Source organism: Chiloscyllium plagiosum, unplaced genomic scaffold, assembly GCF_037043375.1.
Source record: "Chiloscyllium plagiosum isolate Xiang-an unplaced genomic scaffold, Cpla_swu_hap1 HiC_scaffold_35, whole genome shotgun sequence".
Classification (NCBI taxonomy): domain Eukaryota; kingdom Metazoa; phylum Chordata; class Chondrichthyes; order Orectolobiformes; family Hemiscylliidae; genus Chiloscyllium; species Chiloscyllium plagiosum.
In genome coordinates this window covers 38824322-38838181 of record NW_028270173.1, presented here as the reverse complement: position 1 = coordinate 38838181, position 13860 = coordinate 38824322, and the positions used below count along the sequence as shown (strand labels likewise).

General features: G+C 60.7%; 1 protein-coding gene across 1 annotated transcript in view; it reads left to right on the top strand.

The window, feature by feature from the left end:
- LOC122541555 (retinoic acid receptor RXR-beta-A-like) overlaps positions 1-12120 on the top strand; it is a 52475-nt gene extending 40355 nt beyond the window's left edge. The window contains exons 7-9 of the mRNA XM_087978990.1: positions 1596-1687; positions 7241-7346; positions 9628-12120. Of these exons, the coding sequence (XP_087835116.1) occupies positions 1596-1687; positions 7241-7346; positions 9628-9775 (346 nt within the window). The 3' untranslated portion in view covers positions 9776-12120. The remainder of the gene's footprint in view (positions 1-1595; positions 1688-7240; positions 7347-9627) is intronic.
- Positions 12121-13860: the final 1740 nt, after the last annotated feature.

Here is a 13860-nt window from a genome sequence, read left to right as displayed (position 1 = left end):
GGGCCACCGGGCTCCACGTTCACCGTAACAGTGCGCACAGTGCCGGGCGTTGGCGCATCTTCGACAGGTAGGAGTGGGTGTGGCACTACGGTGCCCACGGCATGACCGCGTGGAGTGGTAGGGTATGGGGACGGAGTGTGGGAATGTGTATGTAAGGGACTGCAACAGTGCAGCTTGTTGCCGGTGGGTGAGTGACACCGGAGCCGGGGTGGAGGTAGGGGCCGCAGTGATTGCACTCTCGCTCGCTGGACCCCACCATAACCACGAGGTGTCACCCCCACACCCGGCAAGTACGGTAAACCGGACGTTTGGATGGTGAAGGAGGCTGACCTCAGGCTGGAATTAAAGCGTTTCTTGTTATTGTGGGGAGGGAGGGAGCGTTGACTGACCCCCTGCTCCCAGAACAAGTGCAGGTCGGTGCATCCCATCTCTACCTGACCCTGTCTGTGTCCCTGGGAGTGTTTGATGGGGTCAGTGTAGAGGGAGCTTTACTCTGTATCTAACCCTGACCCCGAGCCCGAGCCTGTGTCTGACCCCGAGCCCCCCCCCCCGTCTGACCCCCGAGCCCCCCCCCGTCTGACCCCGAGCCCCCCTCCGTCTGACCCCGAGCCCCCCCGTCTGACCCTGAGCCCCCCCGTCTGACCCCGAGCCCCCCCCTGTCTGACCCCGAGCCCCCCGTCTGACCCCGAACCCCCCCGTCTGACCCCGAACCCCCCCCGTCTGACCCCGAAACCCCCCCGTCTGACCCCGAGCCCCCCCCCCGTCTGGACCCCGAGCCCCCCCCGTCTGACCCCGAGCCCCCCCCCGTCTGACCCCGAGCCCCCCCCGTCTGACCCCGAGCCCCCCCCGTCTGACCCCGAGCCCCCCCCCCTGACCCCGAGCCCCCCCCTGTCTGACCCCGAGCCCCCCCCCTGTCTGACCCCGAGCCCCCCCCTGTCTGACCCCGAGCCCCCCCCTGTCTGACCCGAGCCCCCCCCGTCTGACCCCGAGCCCCCCCCCGTCTGACCCCGAGCCCCCCCCGTCTGACCCCGAGCCCCCCCTGTCTGACCCCCGAGCCCCCCCCGTCTGACCCCGAGCCCCCCCCGTCTGACCCCGAGCCCCCCCCCGTCTGACCCCGAGCCCCCCCCCCGTCTGACCCCGAGCCCCCCCCCCCGTCTGACCCCGAGCCCCCCCCCGTCTGACCCCGAGCCCCCCCCCGTCTGACCCCGAGCCCCCCCCGTCTGGGGTTCACTCTCCGTTTGGGTTAGATGTTGCTTTGTGTACTAATTGGTCTGTGTGTTTTGTATGATGTGTGCTGTTTACCAGCCTCTTCTCTACATTGTGCTCCCCCCCTCCCCTTCCCCCCCCTCCCCCCCCCCCTTGCCCCCTCCCTCCTCCCCTCCCTTCCCCCTTCCCCCCCTCCCTCCTCCCCCCTCCCCCTTCCCCCTCCTCCCCCCTCCCCCTTCCCCCTCCTCCCCCCCCACCACCTCCCTCCCCACCTCCCTCCCCACCCCCTCCCCCCTCCCTCCCCACCCCCTCCCCCCTCCCTCCCCCCTCCCTCCCCCACCACCTCCCCCCTCCCTCCCCACCACCTCCCCCTCCCCGGCTTCCCTCAGAGTGCTGACTGAGCTGGTCTCCAAGATGAGAGACATGGAGATGGACAAGACTGAGCTCGGTTGCCTACGAGCGATTATCCTCTTCAACTCAGGTAAGTGGTGCCCAGGAAGCAGGAAGGAATACAGCAGTGCCCAGGGATCAGCCTCTGGCGCTGGGAGGTCAGGTGAGGAGACCAAGGTCAGGAAAAGCTGCACTGAGAGTCTGGAGGCCGATCCACACACCTACCCCTGCCCCCCTGGACCCTGACCCTGACCCTGCCCCCCCCGGACCCTGACCCTAACCCTGACCCTGACCCTAACCCTGCCCAGGACACTGATACCCCCCTGACCCTAACCCTGCCCAGACACTGACAATGACCCCTAATCCCTGTCCAGACACTTACGCTGGACCCCTGACCCGGAACCCTAACCCTGCCCCTGCCCCGACACTGAAACTGACCCCAAACCCTGACACTGACAATGACCCCAAAACCAATCCCTGTCCAGATACAGACCCCTACCCTACCCCTACCCAGACACAGATATTGACCCCTGACCCTGCCCCCTGACCCTGCCCCTGCCCCTGCCAAGACACTGACACTGACCCCTAACCCTGCCTAGACACTGACACTGACCCTTAATACTAACCCTGCCTAGACACTGACCCCTGACCTCTGCCCCCCCACCCCCGCCCCCTGACCCTGACCCCGCCCCTGACCCTGCCTCGACACTGACAATGGCCCCTTACCCTAACCCTAACCCGGCCCAGACACTGACAATGACCCCTAACCCTGTCCCGGACACTAACTCGGACTCTGACAGTGACCCCTAACCCTAACCCTGCCCAGACACTGACCACTGACCCCTGCCCAAACTCTGCCCAGACACTGACACTGACCCCTGCCCAGACACTGACACTGACCCCTGCCCTAACCCTGCCCAGACACTGACACTGACCCCTGCCCCAGGACACTGACACTGACCCCTGCCTTAAACCGTGCCTAGACACTGACACTGACCCCTGCCCTAACCCTGCCCAGACACTGACACTGACCCCTGCCCAGACACTGACACTGACCCCCTGCCCAGACTCTGCCCAGACACTGACACTGACCCCTGCCCAAACACTGACACTGACCCCTGCCCAAACTCTGCCCAGACACTGACACTGACCCCTGCCCAGACACTGACACTGACCCCTGCCCAGACACTGACACTGACCCCTGCCTTAACCGTGCCTAGACACTGACACTGACCCCTGCCCTAACCCTGCCCAGACACTGACCACTGACCCCCTGCCCAGACACTGACACTGACCCCTGCCCAAACTCTGCCAGACACTGACACTGACCCCTGCCCAAACACTGACACTGACCCCTGCCCTAACCCTGCCCAGACACTGACACTGACCCCTGCCCAAACTCTGCCCAGACACTGACACTGACCCCTGCCCAGACACTGACGCTGACCCCTCACCCAAACCTGCCCAGACACGGACACTGACCCCTGCCCAGACACTGACACTGACCACTGACCCCTGCCCTAACCCTGCCCAAACACTGACACTGACCCCTCACCCCAAACCCCCTGCCCAGACACTGACACTGATACTGACCCCTGACCCCCTGACACTGACCCCAATCCTAACCCAGCCCCGACACACTGGCCCCTAACCCTGACCCTGCATCGACACTGACCCCCTAACTCTAACCCTACCCCCTGACGCTGACCCTAACCCCCAACCCTAACCCTGCCCAGACACTGACACTGACCCCTGCCCAGACACTGACACTGACCCCGTGCCTAGACACTGACACTGACCCCTGCCCTAACCCCTGCCCAGACACTGACACTGGACCCCTGCCCAGACACTGACACTGACCCCTGCCCAAACTCTGCCCAGACACTGACACTGACCCCTGCCCAGATACTGACACTGACCCCTGCCCAAACACTGACACTGACCCTGCCCAAACTCTGCCCAGACACTGACACTGACCCCTGCCCCAGACACTGACGCTGACCCCTCACCCAAACCCTGCCCAGACACGGACACTGACCCCTGCCCAGGACCACTGACACTGACCACTGACCCCTGCCCTTAACCCTGCCCAAACACTGACTCTGACCCCTCACCCAAACCCTGCCCAGACACTGACACTGATACTGACCCCTGACCCCTGACACTGACCCCAATCCTAACCCAGCCCCGACACACTGGCCCCTAACCTGACCCTGCATCGACACTGACCCCTAACGCTGACCCTAACCCCAACCCTAACCCTGCCCAGACACTGACACTGACCCCTGCCCAGGACACTGACACTGACCCCTGCCCAGACACTGACACTGACCCCTGCCCTAACCCTGCCCAAACACTGACACTGACCCCTCACCCAAACCCTGCCCAGACACTGATACTGACCCCTATCCCTAGCCCTAACTCTGCCCTGACACTGACACTGGACCCCTGCCCTGACATTGACACTGACCCCTGCCCAGACACTGAAACCTGCCCAGACACTGACACTGACCCCTGCCCAGACACTGACACTGACCCCTGCCCAGACACTGACACTGACCCTGCCCTAACCCTGCCCAAACACTGACACTGACCCCTCACCCAAACCCTGCCCAGACACTGATACTGACCCCTAACCCTAGCCCTAACCCTGCCCAGACACTGACACTGACCCCTGACACTGACCCCAACCCTAACCCAGCCCCGACACAGTGGCCCCTAACCCTGACCCTGCATCGACACTGACCCCTAACTCTGACCCTGCATCGACACCGACACCTAACTCTGACCCTGCATCGACACTGACCCTGACCCTAAACCCTGACCCTAACCCTAACCCTAACCCTAACCCTAACCCTAACCCTGCCCAGACACTGACACTGACCCCTAACTCTGTCCCGGACACTAACTCGGACTCTGACCCTGACCCCTAACCCTATCCCTATCCCTGCACTGACACTGACCCCTAACCCTGTCCCGGACACTAACTCGGACTCTGACCCTGACCCCTAACCCCTGACCCTGACCCCTAACCCCTAACCCTGACCCTGCCCAGACACTGACACTGTCCCCTAACCCCTGTCCCAGACACTAACTCGGACTCTGACCCTGACCCCTAACCCTAACCCTAAACCTATCCCTATCCCTGCACTGACACTGACCCTTAACCCTAACCCTAACCCTGCCCAGACACTGACCCCTGACTCTGACCCCTAACCCTGACCCTGCCCAGACATTGGCACTGACCCCTAACCCTGTCTCGGACACTAACTTAGACTCTGACCCTGACCCCTAACCCTAACCCTAACCCTATCCCTGCACTGACACTGACCCTTAACCATAACCCTAACCCTGCCCAGACACTGACACTGACCCCTGCCCAGACACTGACACTGACCCCTGCCCAGACACTGACACTGACCCCTGCCCTAACCCTGCCCAAACACTGACACTGACCCCTCACCCAAACCCTGCCCAGACACTGATACTGACCCCTATCCCTAGCCCTAACTCTGCCCTGACACTGACACTGACCCCTGCCCTGACATTGACACTGACCCCTGCCCAGACACTGAAACCTGCCCAGACACTGACACTGACCCCTGCCCAGACACTGACACTGACCCCTGCCCAGACACTGACACTGACCCCTGCCCTAACCCTGCCCAAACACTGACACTGACCCCTCACCCTGACCCTGCCCAGACACTGGCACTGACCCCTAACCCTGTCCCGGACACTGCCACTGACTCCTAATCCTAACCCTGCCCAGACACTGACACTGACCCCTGCCCTAACCCAGCCCCGACACTGACACTGACCCCTGCCCTAACCCAGCCCCGACACAGACAATGGCCCCTAACCCTGACCCTGCATCGACACTGACCCCTAACCCTAACTCTAACCCTGACCCCGACTCTGACCCCGCCCCCTAACTGTAACCCTGCCCAGACGCTGACATTGACGTGTAACCATACCCCTGGTTAAGGGGTGGTTTAGGGTACACCCCTGTGTAGAACTCCAGGGCGAGTGTGGGCGGAGAGAGAGAGAGAGGGCGGGCGGTCAGTCATTTAGCGATGGGGCCTGGACTGTCCAGGACTGTTCTCGGCAGCATTTCAGTGAGCTGGGTTTGTTTTTAATCATTGTACCCGCAAACAAGACGCAGGATCAGTGTTGAATCAGCTCGTTGGGGTAATGTTTCTATCTCCTTCGGATAATCTGATATTTGGATAATTGATATTCCTCTGTATAGGATAGTAGGGTATGGGGATGGGTCTGGGTGGGTTACTCTTCAGGGGGTCGGTGTGGACGTGCTGGGCCGAAGGGCCTGTTTCCCACACTGAGTATTCTTTAAATTCTCTAAACCAAAACAAAACTGTCCGAGATGTGGCCTTAGGAGGCTGAATGGCCTTACTTGCACACTGTATGGATTGTGTTCCTTGACTCCATGTTCACCTCTGAGGGTGGCACGGTGGCTCAGTGGTTAGCACTGCTGCCTCACAGTACCAGGGTCCCAGGTTCGATTCCAGCCTCAGGCGACTGTCTGTGCGGAGTTTGCACATTCTCCCTGCGCCCGCGTCTGCATCAGCTTCCTCCCAAAGTCCATCTGGAGCGGTCGGCCGCCAATGTCGGGATCTGCATTCAGGTTTGCCCCAGTGTCGTCCCCCTGCCGAGCCAGCCCCACCCCCCCCGCCGAGCCAGCCCCACCCCCCCGCCGAGCCAGCCCCACCCCCCCGCCGAGCCAGCCCCACCCCCCCCGCCGAGCCAGCCCCACCCCCCCCGCCGAGCCAGCCCCACCCCCCCGCCGAGCCAGCCCCACCCCCCCGCCGAGCCAGCCCCACCCCCCCGCCGAGCCAGCCCCACCCCCCCCGCCGAGCCAGCCCCACCCCCCCGCCGAGCCAGCCCCACCCCCCCCGCCGAGCCAGCCCCACCCCCCCGCCGAGCCAGCCCCACCCCCCCGCCGAGCCAGCCCCACCCCCCCGCCGAGCCAGCCCCACCCCCCCGCCGAGCCAGCCCCACCCCCCCGCCGAGCCAGCCCCACCCCCCCGCCGAGCCAGCCCCACCCCCCCGCCGAGCCAGCCCCACCCCCCCCGCCGAGCCAGCCCCACCCCCCCCGCCGAGCCAGCCCCACCCCCCCGCCGAGCCAGCCCCACCCCCCCCCGCCGAGCCAGCCCTACCCCCCCCGCCGAGCCAGCCCCACCCCCCCCGCCGAGCCAGCCCCACCCCCCGCCGAGCCAGCCCTACCCCCCCCCCGCCGAGCCAGCCCCACCCCCCCGCCGAGCCAGCCCTACCCCCCCCGCCGAGCCAGCCCCACCCCCCGCCGAGCCAGCCCCACCCCCCGCCGAGCCAGCCCTACCCCCCCCGCCGAGCCAGCCCCACCCCCCCCGCCGAGCCAGCCCCACCCCCCCCACCGAGCCAGCCCTACCCCCCCCCACCCCCCCGCCGAGCCAGCCCCACCCCCCCGCCGAGCCAGACCCGCCCCGTGCCGAGCCAGCCCCACCCCCCGTCGAGCCAGACCCGCCCCGTGCCGAGCCAGCCCCACCCCCCCCCCCGAGCCAGCCCCCACCCCCGCCTGTGCAGGGAGGTGGATACGCACCGTCGCAGGATCCCGGTTTCCTAACCGCAGTGTCCCCATGCCCTGCAGATGCCAAGGGGCTGTCGAACCCGATGGAGGTGGAAATGCTGCGGGAGAAAGTTTACGCTTCACTCGAGTCTTACTGCAAACAGAAATACCCAGAGCAGCTCGGCAGGTGAGGGACGACCGAGGGAAGGGGAGAGGAGGGGTGGAGCTAAAGGGTCATTGAGGTCGGTGCCAAGGGAATACGAGGGTGCGAAGAGGTGTTATTTTGGGTCATTGAGGTGGGTAAACTGGTGCTAATGGGGTTATGGAGGGGGGTAAAGGAGGCATTGATGGGGTTATTGAGGGGGGTAAAGGAGGCATTGATGGGGTTATGGAGGGTAAAGGAGGCATTGATGGGGTTATGGAGGGTAAAGGAGACATTGATGGGGTTATGGAGGGTAAAGGAGGCATTGATGGGGTTATGGAGGGTAAAGGAGACATTGATGGGGTTATGGAGGGTAAAGGAGACATTGATGGGGTTATGGAGGGTAAAGGAGGCATTGATGGGGTTATGGAGGGTAAAGGAGACATTGATGGGGTTATGGAGGGGGGTAAAGGAGACATTAATGGGGTTATGGAGGGGGGTAAAGGAGGCATTGATGGGGTTATTGAGGGGGGTAAAGGAGGCATTGATGGGGTTATGGAGGGTAAAGGAGACATTGATGGGGTTATGGAGGGTAAAGGAGGCATTGATGGGGTTATTGAGGGGGGTAAAGGAGGCATTGATGGGGTTATTGAGGGGGGTAAAGGAGGCATTGATGGGGTTATTGAGGGGGGTAAAGGAGGCATTGATGGGGTTATTGAGGGGGGTAAAGGAGGCATTGATGGGGTTATGGAGGGTAAAGGAGACATTGATGGGGTTATGGAGGGTAAAGGAGGCATTGATGGGGTTATGGAGGGGGGTAAAGGAGACATTGATGGGGTTATGGAGGGTAAAGGAGACATTGATGGGGTTATTGAGGGTAAAGGAGACATTGATGGGGTTATGGAGGGGGGTAAAGGAGGCATTGATGGGGTTATGGAGGGGGGTAAAGGAGGCATTGATGGGGTTATGGAGGGTAAAGGAGACATTGATGGGGTTATGGAGGGGGGTAAAGGAGACATTGATGGGGTTATGGAGGGTAAAGGAGGCATTGATGGGGTTATGGAGGGTAAAGGAGACATTGGGGTTATGGAGGGTAAAGGAGGCATTGATGGGGTTATGGAGGGTAAAGGAGACATTAATGGGGTTATGGAGGGTAAAGGAGACATTGATGGGGTTATGGAGGGTAAAGGAGACATTGATGGGGTTATGGAGGGGGGTAAAGGAGACATTAATGGGGTTATGGAGGGTAAAGGAGACATTAATGGGGTTATGGAGGGGGGTAAAGGAGGCATTGATGGGGTTATGGTCTTGCATCTGTACTGTCTGTGACGGTGTTCCCTCCTGTCTCCATGTCCCACTCCCACCTCTTCCCCCGCCTTCCCCCTTCTCCTCCTCCCCACTCTTCTCCCCTTCCCCCCCCCCCATCTCCCCTTCCCCCCCATCTCCCCTTCTCCCCCCATCTCCCCTTCCCCCCCATCTCCCCTTCCCCCCCATCTCCCCTTCCCCCCATCTCCCCTTCCCCCCATCTCCCCTTCCCCCCATCTCCCCTTCCCCCCCATCTCCCCTTCCCCCCCATCTCCCCTTCCCCCCATCTCCCCTTCCCCCCATCTCCCCTTCCCCCCATCTCCCCTTCCCCCCCATCTCCCCTTCCCCCCATCTCCCCTTCCCCCCATCTCCCCTTCCCCCCATCTCCCCTTCCCCCCATCGGCCCTTCCCCCATCTCCCCTTCCCCCCATCTCCCCTTCCCCCAATCGGCCCTTCCCCCCATCTCCCCTTCCCCCCATCTCCCCTTCCCCCCCATCTCCCCTTCCCCCCATCTCCCCTTCCCCCCATCTCCCCTTCCCCCCCATCTCCCCTTCCCCCCATCTCCCCTTCCCCCCATCTCCCCTTCCCCCCATCTCCCCTTCCCCCCATCTCCCCTTCCCCCCATCTCCCCTTCCCCCCATCTCCCCTTCCCCCCCATCTCCCCTTCCCCCCATCTCCCCTTCCCCCCATCTCCCCTTCCCCCCATCTCCCCTTCCCCCCATCTCCCCTTCCCCCCCATCTCCCCTTCCCCCCATCTCCCCTTCCCCCCATCTCCCCTTCCCCCCCATCTCCCCTTCCCCCCATCTCCCCTTCCCCCCATCTCCCCTTCCCCCCATCTCCCCTCCCCTTTCCCCCCCCATCTCCCCTTCCCCCCCCATCTCCCCTTCCCCCCCATCTCCCCTTCCCCCCCCATCTCCCCTCCCCTCCCCCCTCCTCCCCTTCCCCCCTCCCCTTCCCCTCCCCCCTCCCCTCCCCCCCCTCCCCCCTCCCCCCCCTCCCCCCTCCCCCCCCCCCCCCCCAGGTTTGCCAAGCTCCTGCTCCGCCTACCTGCCCTGCGCTCCATCGGACTCAAGTGCCTGGAGCACCTGTTCTTCTTCAAGCTGATCGGGGACACTCCCATCGACACCTTCCTCATGGAAATGCTAGAGGCACCTCACCAGCTCTCCTGAGCAGCCCTGTCCCCAAACTGGGGGGGCTGCTTCCCCCTCCCCACCCGCATCCCCCAGCCAGAGCCAGAGTCCGCCCAGACACCCACCGCTGGGCGGATTGTGCGGTGGCTGTGCTGCAGTCAGGGTGCAGACGGAGTGCCCTGTCCCAGAGATGCAGACACTGGGGAGAGCGGGGTCAAAGTGCGCCTTCCCAACGCATCATCTACACACCCGACACTGCGATCTGTCCCCCTCCCCTCGCTCATCTACCCACTCCACCCTCTCTCCCTCCCCACTCCTGCCTGGCTCACTTGCCCAACCCATCTCTGCGTTCCCTGAGGATTCCTCACTAAGTGAGGCCAGTCTGCCGATACAAGATGGGAGGGCAGAAAAAGCCACCGACATTTCATCAGACCAAGCCTGGCTCAGAGTGTTGTGCGTGTCTCTCTCCATGCTAAGGGAGAGCACGGAGGGCCATTCAGGCTGTGGACGGGTGGCCACAGAGCTGCCTGTATGTTGGAGCAGTGAGCACCCATGGGAAACAGAGCCTGCCACCCCCCCCCCCCCCCCCCCCACCTCTCTGCGGCAGGCAGCATCAGTCAGCCAGGACTGCAACATGGGACCATGCTCATGATGGGGCCCAGCGGAAAGCGCTCAGAGTCTTTGTGGGAGAGGGGGAGAAGGGGTTTAGCGTCCAGTCAGGACCCGGAGTAGCTCGCTGATGGGAACGGTAACTGCAGTGAGTTTACATGGTAGAATGTTTGGATCGATAACTGACATTGCTTCACAGGCTGGCCCGGAATCTTTGATGGATTAGAATCTAGTTCTTTACTTTGTATTTAAGCTGTGCTTTACCTGTCCCAGGAGGGTTTGATGAGGGACAGTGCAGAGGAGCTTTACCCTGTATCTAACCCCATGCTGTTCCTGTCCTAGGGGTGTTTGATGGGGGGACAGTGTAGACAGAGTTTTACTCTGTATCTAACCCCATGCTGTTCCTGTCCTGGGAATGAGTGATGGGGGGGACAGTGTAGAGGGAGTTTTACTCTGTACCTAACCCCATGCTGTTCCTGTCCTGGGAATGAGTGATGGGGGGACAGTGTAGAGGCAGCTTTACTCTGTATCTAACCCTGTGCTGTCCCAGTCCTGGGGGTGTTTGATGGGGACAGTGAAGAGGAAGCTTTACTCTGTATCTAACCCTGTGCTGTCCCTGTCCTGGGAGTGTTTGATGGGGACAGTGAAGAGGAAGCTTTACTCTGTATCTAACCCTGTGCTGTCCCTGTCCTGGGGGTGTTTGATGGAGACAGTGTAGAGGGAGCTTTACTCTGTATCTAACCCTGTGCTGTCCCAGTCCTGGGGGTGTTTGATGGGGACAGTGAAGAGGAAGCTTTACTCTGTATTTAACCCTGTGCTGTCCCTGTCCTGGGGGTGTTTGATGGGGACAGTGTAGAGGGAGCTTTACTCTGTATCTAACCCCGTGCTGTCCCTGTCCTGGGAGTGTTTGATGGGGCACAGTGTAGAGGTGGCTTTACTCTGTATTTAACCCCGTGCTGTCCCTGTCCTGGGAGTGTTTGATGGGGACAGTGTAGAGGGAGCTTTACTCTGTATCGAACCCCGTGCTGTCCCTGTCCTGGGAGGGTTTGATGGGGGACAGTTTAGAGGGGGCTTTACTCTGTATTTAACCCCGTGCTGTCCCTGTCCTGGGAGTGTTTGATGGGGACAGTGTAGAGAGAGTTTTACTCTGCATCTAACCCCACGCTATCCCTGTCTGAACTGAATAGGATTCTTTCGCTGAGCACTGACATCCTTTATCCTTTGCGATTTAATCCAAGTGGTTTTAGATTAGATTATATTACAGTACCCCTACATTTACCCCTTACCTAACACTACGGGCAATTTAGCACGGCCAATTCACCTGACCTGCACATCTTTGGACTGTGGGAGGAAACCGGAGCACCCGGAGGAAACCCACGCAGTCACGGGGAGAACGTGCAAACTCCACACAGTCAGTCGCCTGAGGCGGGAATTGAACCCGGGTCTCAGGCGCTGTGAGGCAGCAGTGCTAACCACTGTGCCACCGTGCCGCCCAGGACCCCACTGGACATGACCAACAGGCCCAGATACCAAGCCAGTGGCCTACGATAGAAACTTTGTAAGCTACTAGGGAGAAATGGATTGACGTTTTGTCTGCACACGCTGCTCCATTGAACTGTTACATCAACTTTTCTTTGCACATTTGCAGGTAGATTTCAATTATTGAGGGTCAGATTATACTTAACGGCATGTTTTACAAAATAATGTCATTGTGATGTTTTTGGACATGTATTTTGGTATCAAGCACATTAAAAACGAAACCCATTGTAACACGACCTCTCCCCCAGCTGACTGTGTGTTGCGAATGTCCAGTATCCGCTCAAAGCAGCACGGATTCCTTGCTGCCCTTTGTGGCTCTGTTATCCAATCTCAGGGTAAAGTTATGGCCAACCCTTAGAAAGTGTGTGGGGGGTGGGGGGGGAAGTGAGCTGTCTCCTTCAGTCGCTACAGTTTGGAAGATGTAGATACACCATTGTGCCGTAAGGGAGGGGGATACTGGAATTTTAACTCTGTGACAGTGGTTTTATTTGTTCATGGGTCGTGGGCACGTATTGCTCTTCCTGAGCTGCGTTGAAATTGAATGGCTTGCTTGTGGGTAAGGACGGCTCAGTGGTTAGCACTGCTGCCTCACAGCGCCAGGGGACCCGGGTTCGATTCCAGCCCCCGGGGCGACTGTCTGCGTGGAGTTAGCACACATCCTCCCCGTGCCTGCGTGGGTTTCCTCCCATAGTCCAAAGGTGTGCAGGTCAGGGTGATTTGGTCGTGAGAAATTGCCCACAGTGTCCAGGGATGTGCAGACGAGGTGGGTTGGCCATGGGGAACGCAGGATTACGGAGATATCGTGATCTTCAAAAGTTGGCTGTGCACTCAATGGGCCGCGTGGTCTGCTTCTGCGATGTCGGTATCTATGATTCTCTTCTCTTGAGGGGCATTAGTAAGCCATGAGGTAAAGGGAGGGTGGAGTAACAGGAGCACCCAGAGGAGGAGTTGGACGGGTGTTTGAACAGGGCAGAAGGAACACAAGGCTGGATAGAGGGACCATGAGGAGAGCCAGCCGAGTTAGACTGGGGTGGACAGCCTGCTTCACCATGGTAGGTTCCCGAGTCAGAAACCTGTTACCCTGAGGATACGCCACTTCCAAACAAACTGAAAGGGAACACGGTGGCCTTGCTTTCTCTCTGCCTTCCCACGGCCACCTCTGTCGAATCCCTTCAGTGTGGAAGCAGGCCAATCGGCCCATCAGCTGCATACTCGCCAGAACATCCCAGTCTCTCACCCGACCTCTGCATTCCCCAATCCGCCCTGACCCTGCACATCTTTTGGACTGTGGGAGGAAACCGGAGCACCCTGAGGAAACCCACGCAGACGCGGGGAGAATGTGCAAACTCCACACAGTCAGTCGCCCCCGAGGGTGGGATCGAACCCGGGTCTCTGGCTCCGTGAGGCACCGTGCCACTCTCCTGCAATGTACCTCTATCACTCACACCAGATAATGTCTATGTACATTGCTGACCTTGCCACTTTACAGCTCACCCTTGGATTGAACATCAAGGCTCCCATTACGAGCATGAACCCCTGGGACTGGGTTGCCTTGAACTGTGAAGGTGTGACGGCAGCAGCAAAGGTTTAACCTCCAGCCATCCCGGTTGCCCTGGGGCTCCCTGTAAATGCGAGAGGGGAAAAGAGTGTGGGACTGAAAAGGTTAACCCCCCCCCCCCCGCCCCCTCCTTCCACTGGGATTGGATTGCCGGAAGGGAGAGGATGGATGAAAGGATCTTTTGTGAAGAGGGTGGGGGTGAAGGAACGGTAGTGAGACCAAAGAGAGAGAGAGGAGGCCACCATTTCTTAATGTGGCGGGGTAACTGCCTAAGTGCCCTCACCACCTTCCCTGTGCCCGCTCGGTGATGTTTGTGGCCGTTTAGCGATCTTTGAAGGGTAGGGTTTGTGAATGTGGGCTGTTGGGCTGCTTTTATGAATCGACCAGTGACTGGCATCTCCTGGGCGCCTCACTCCCG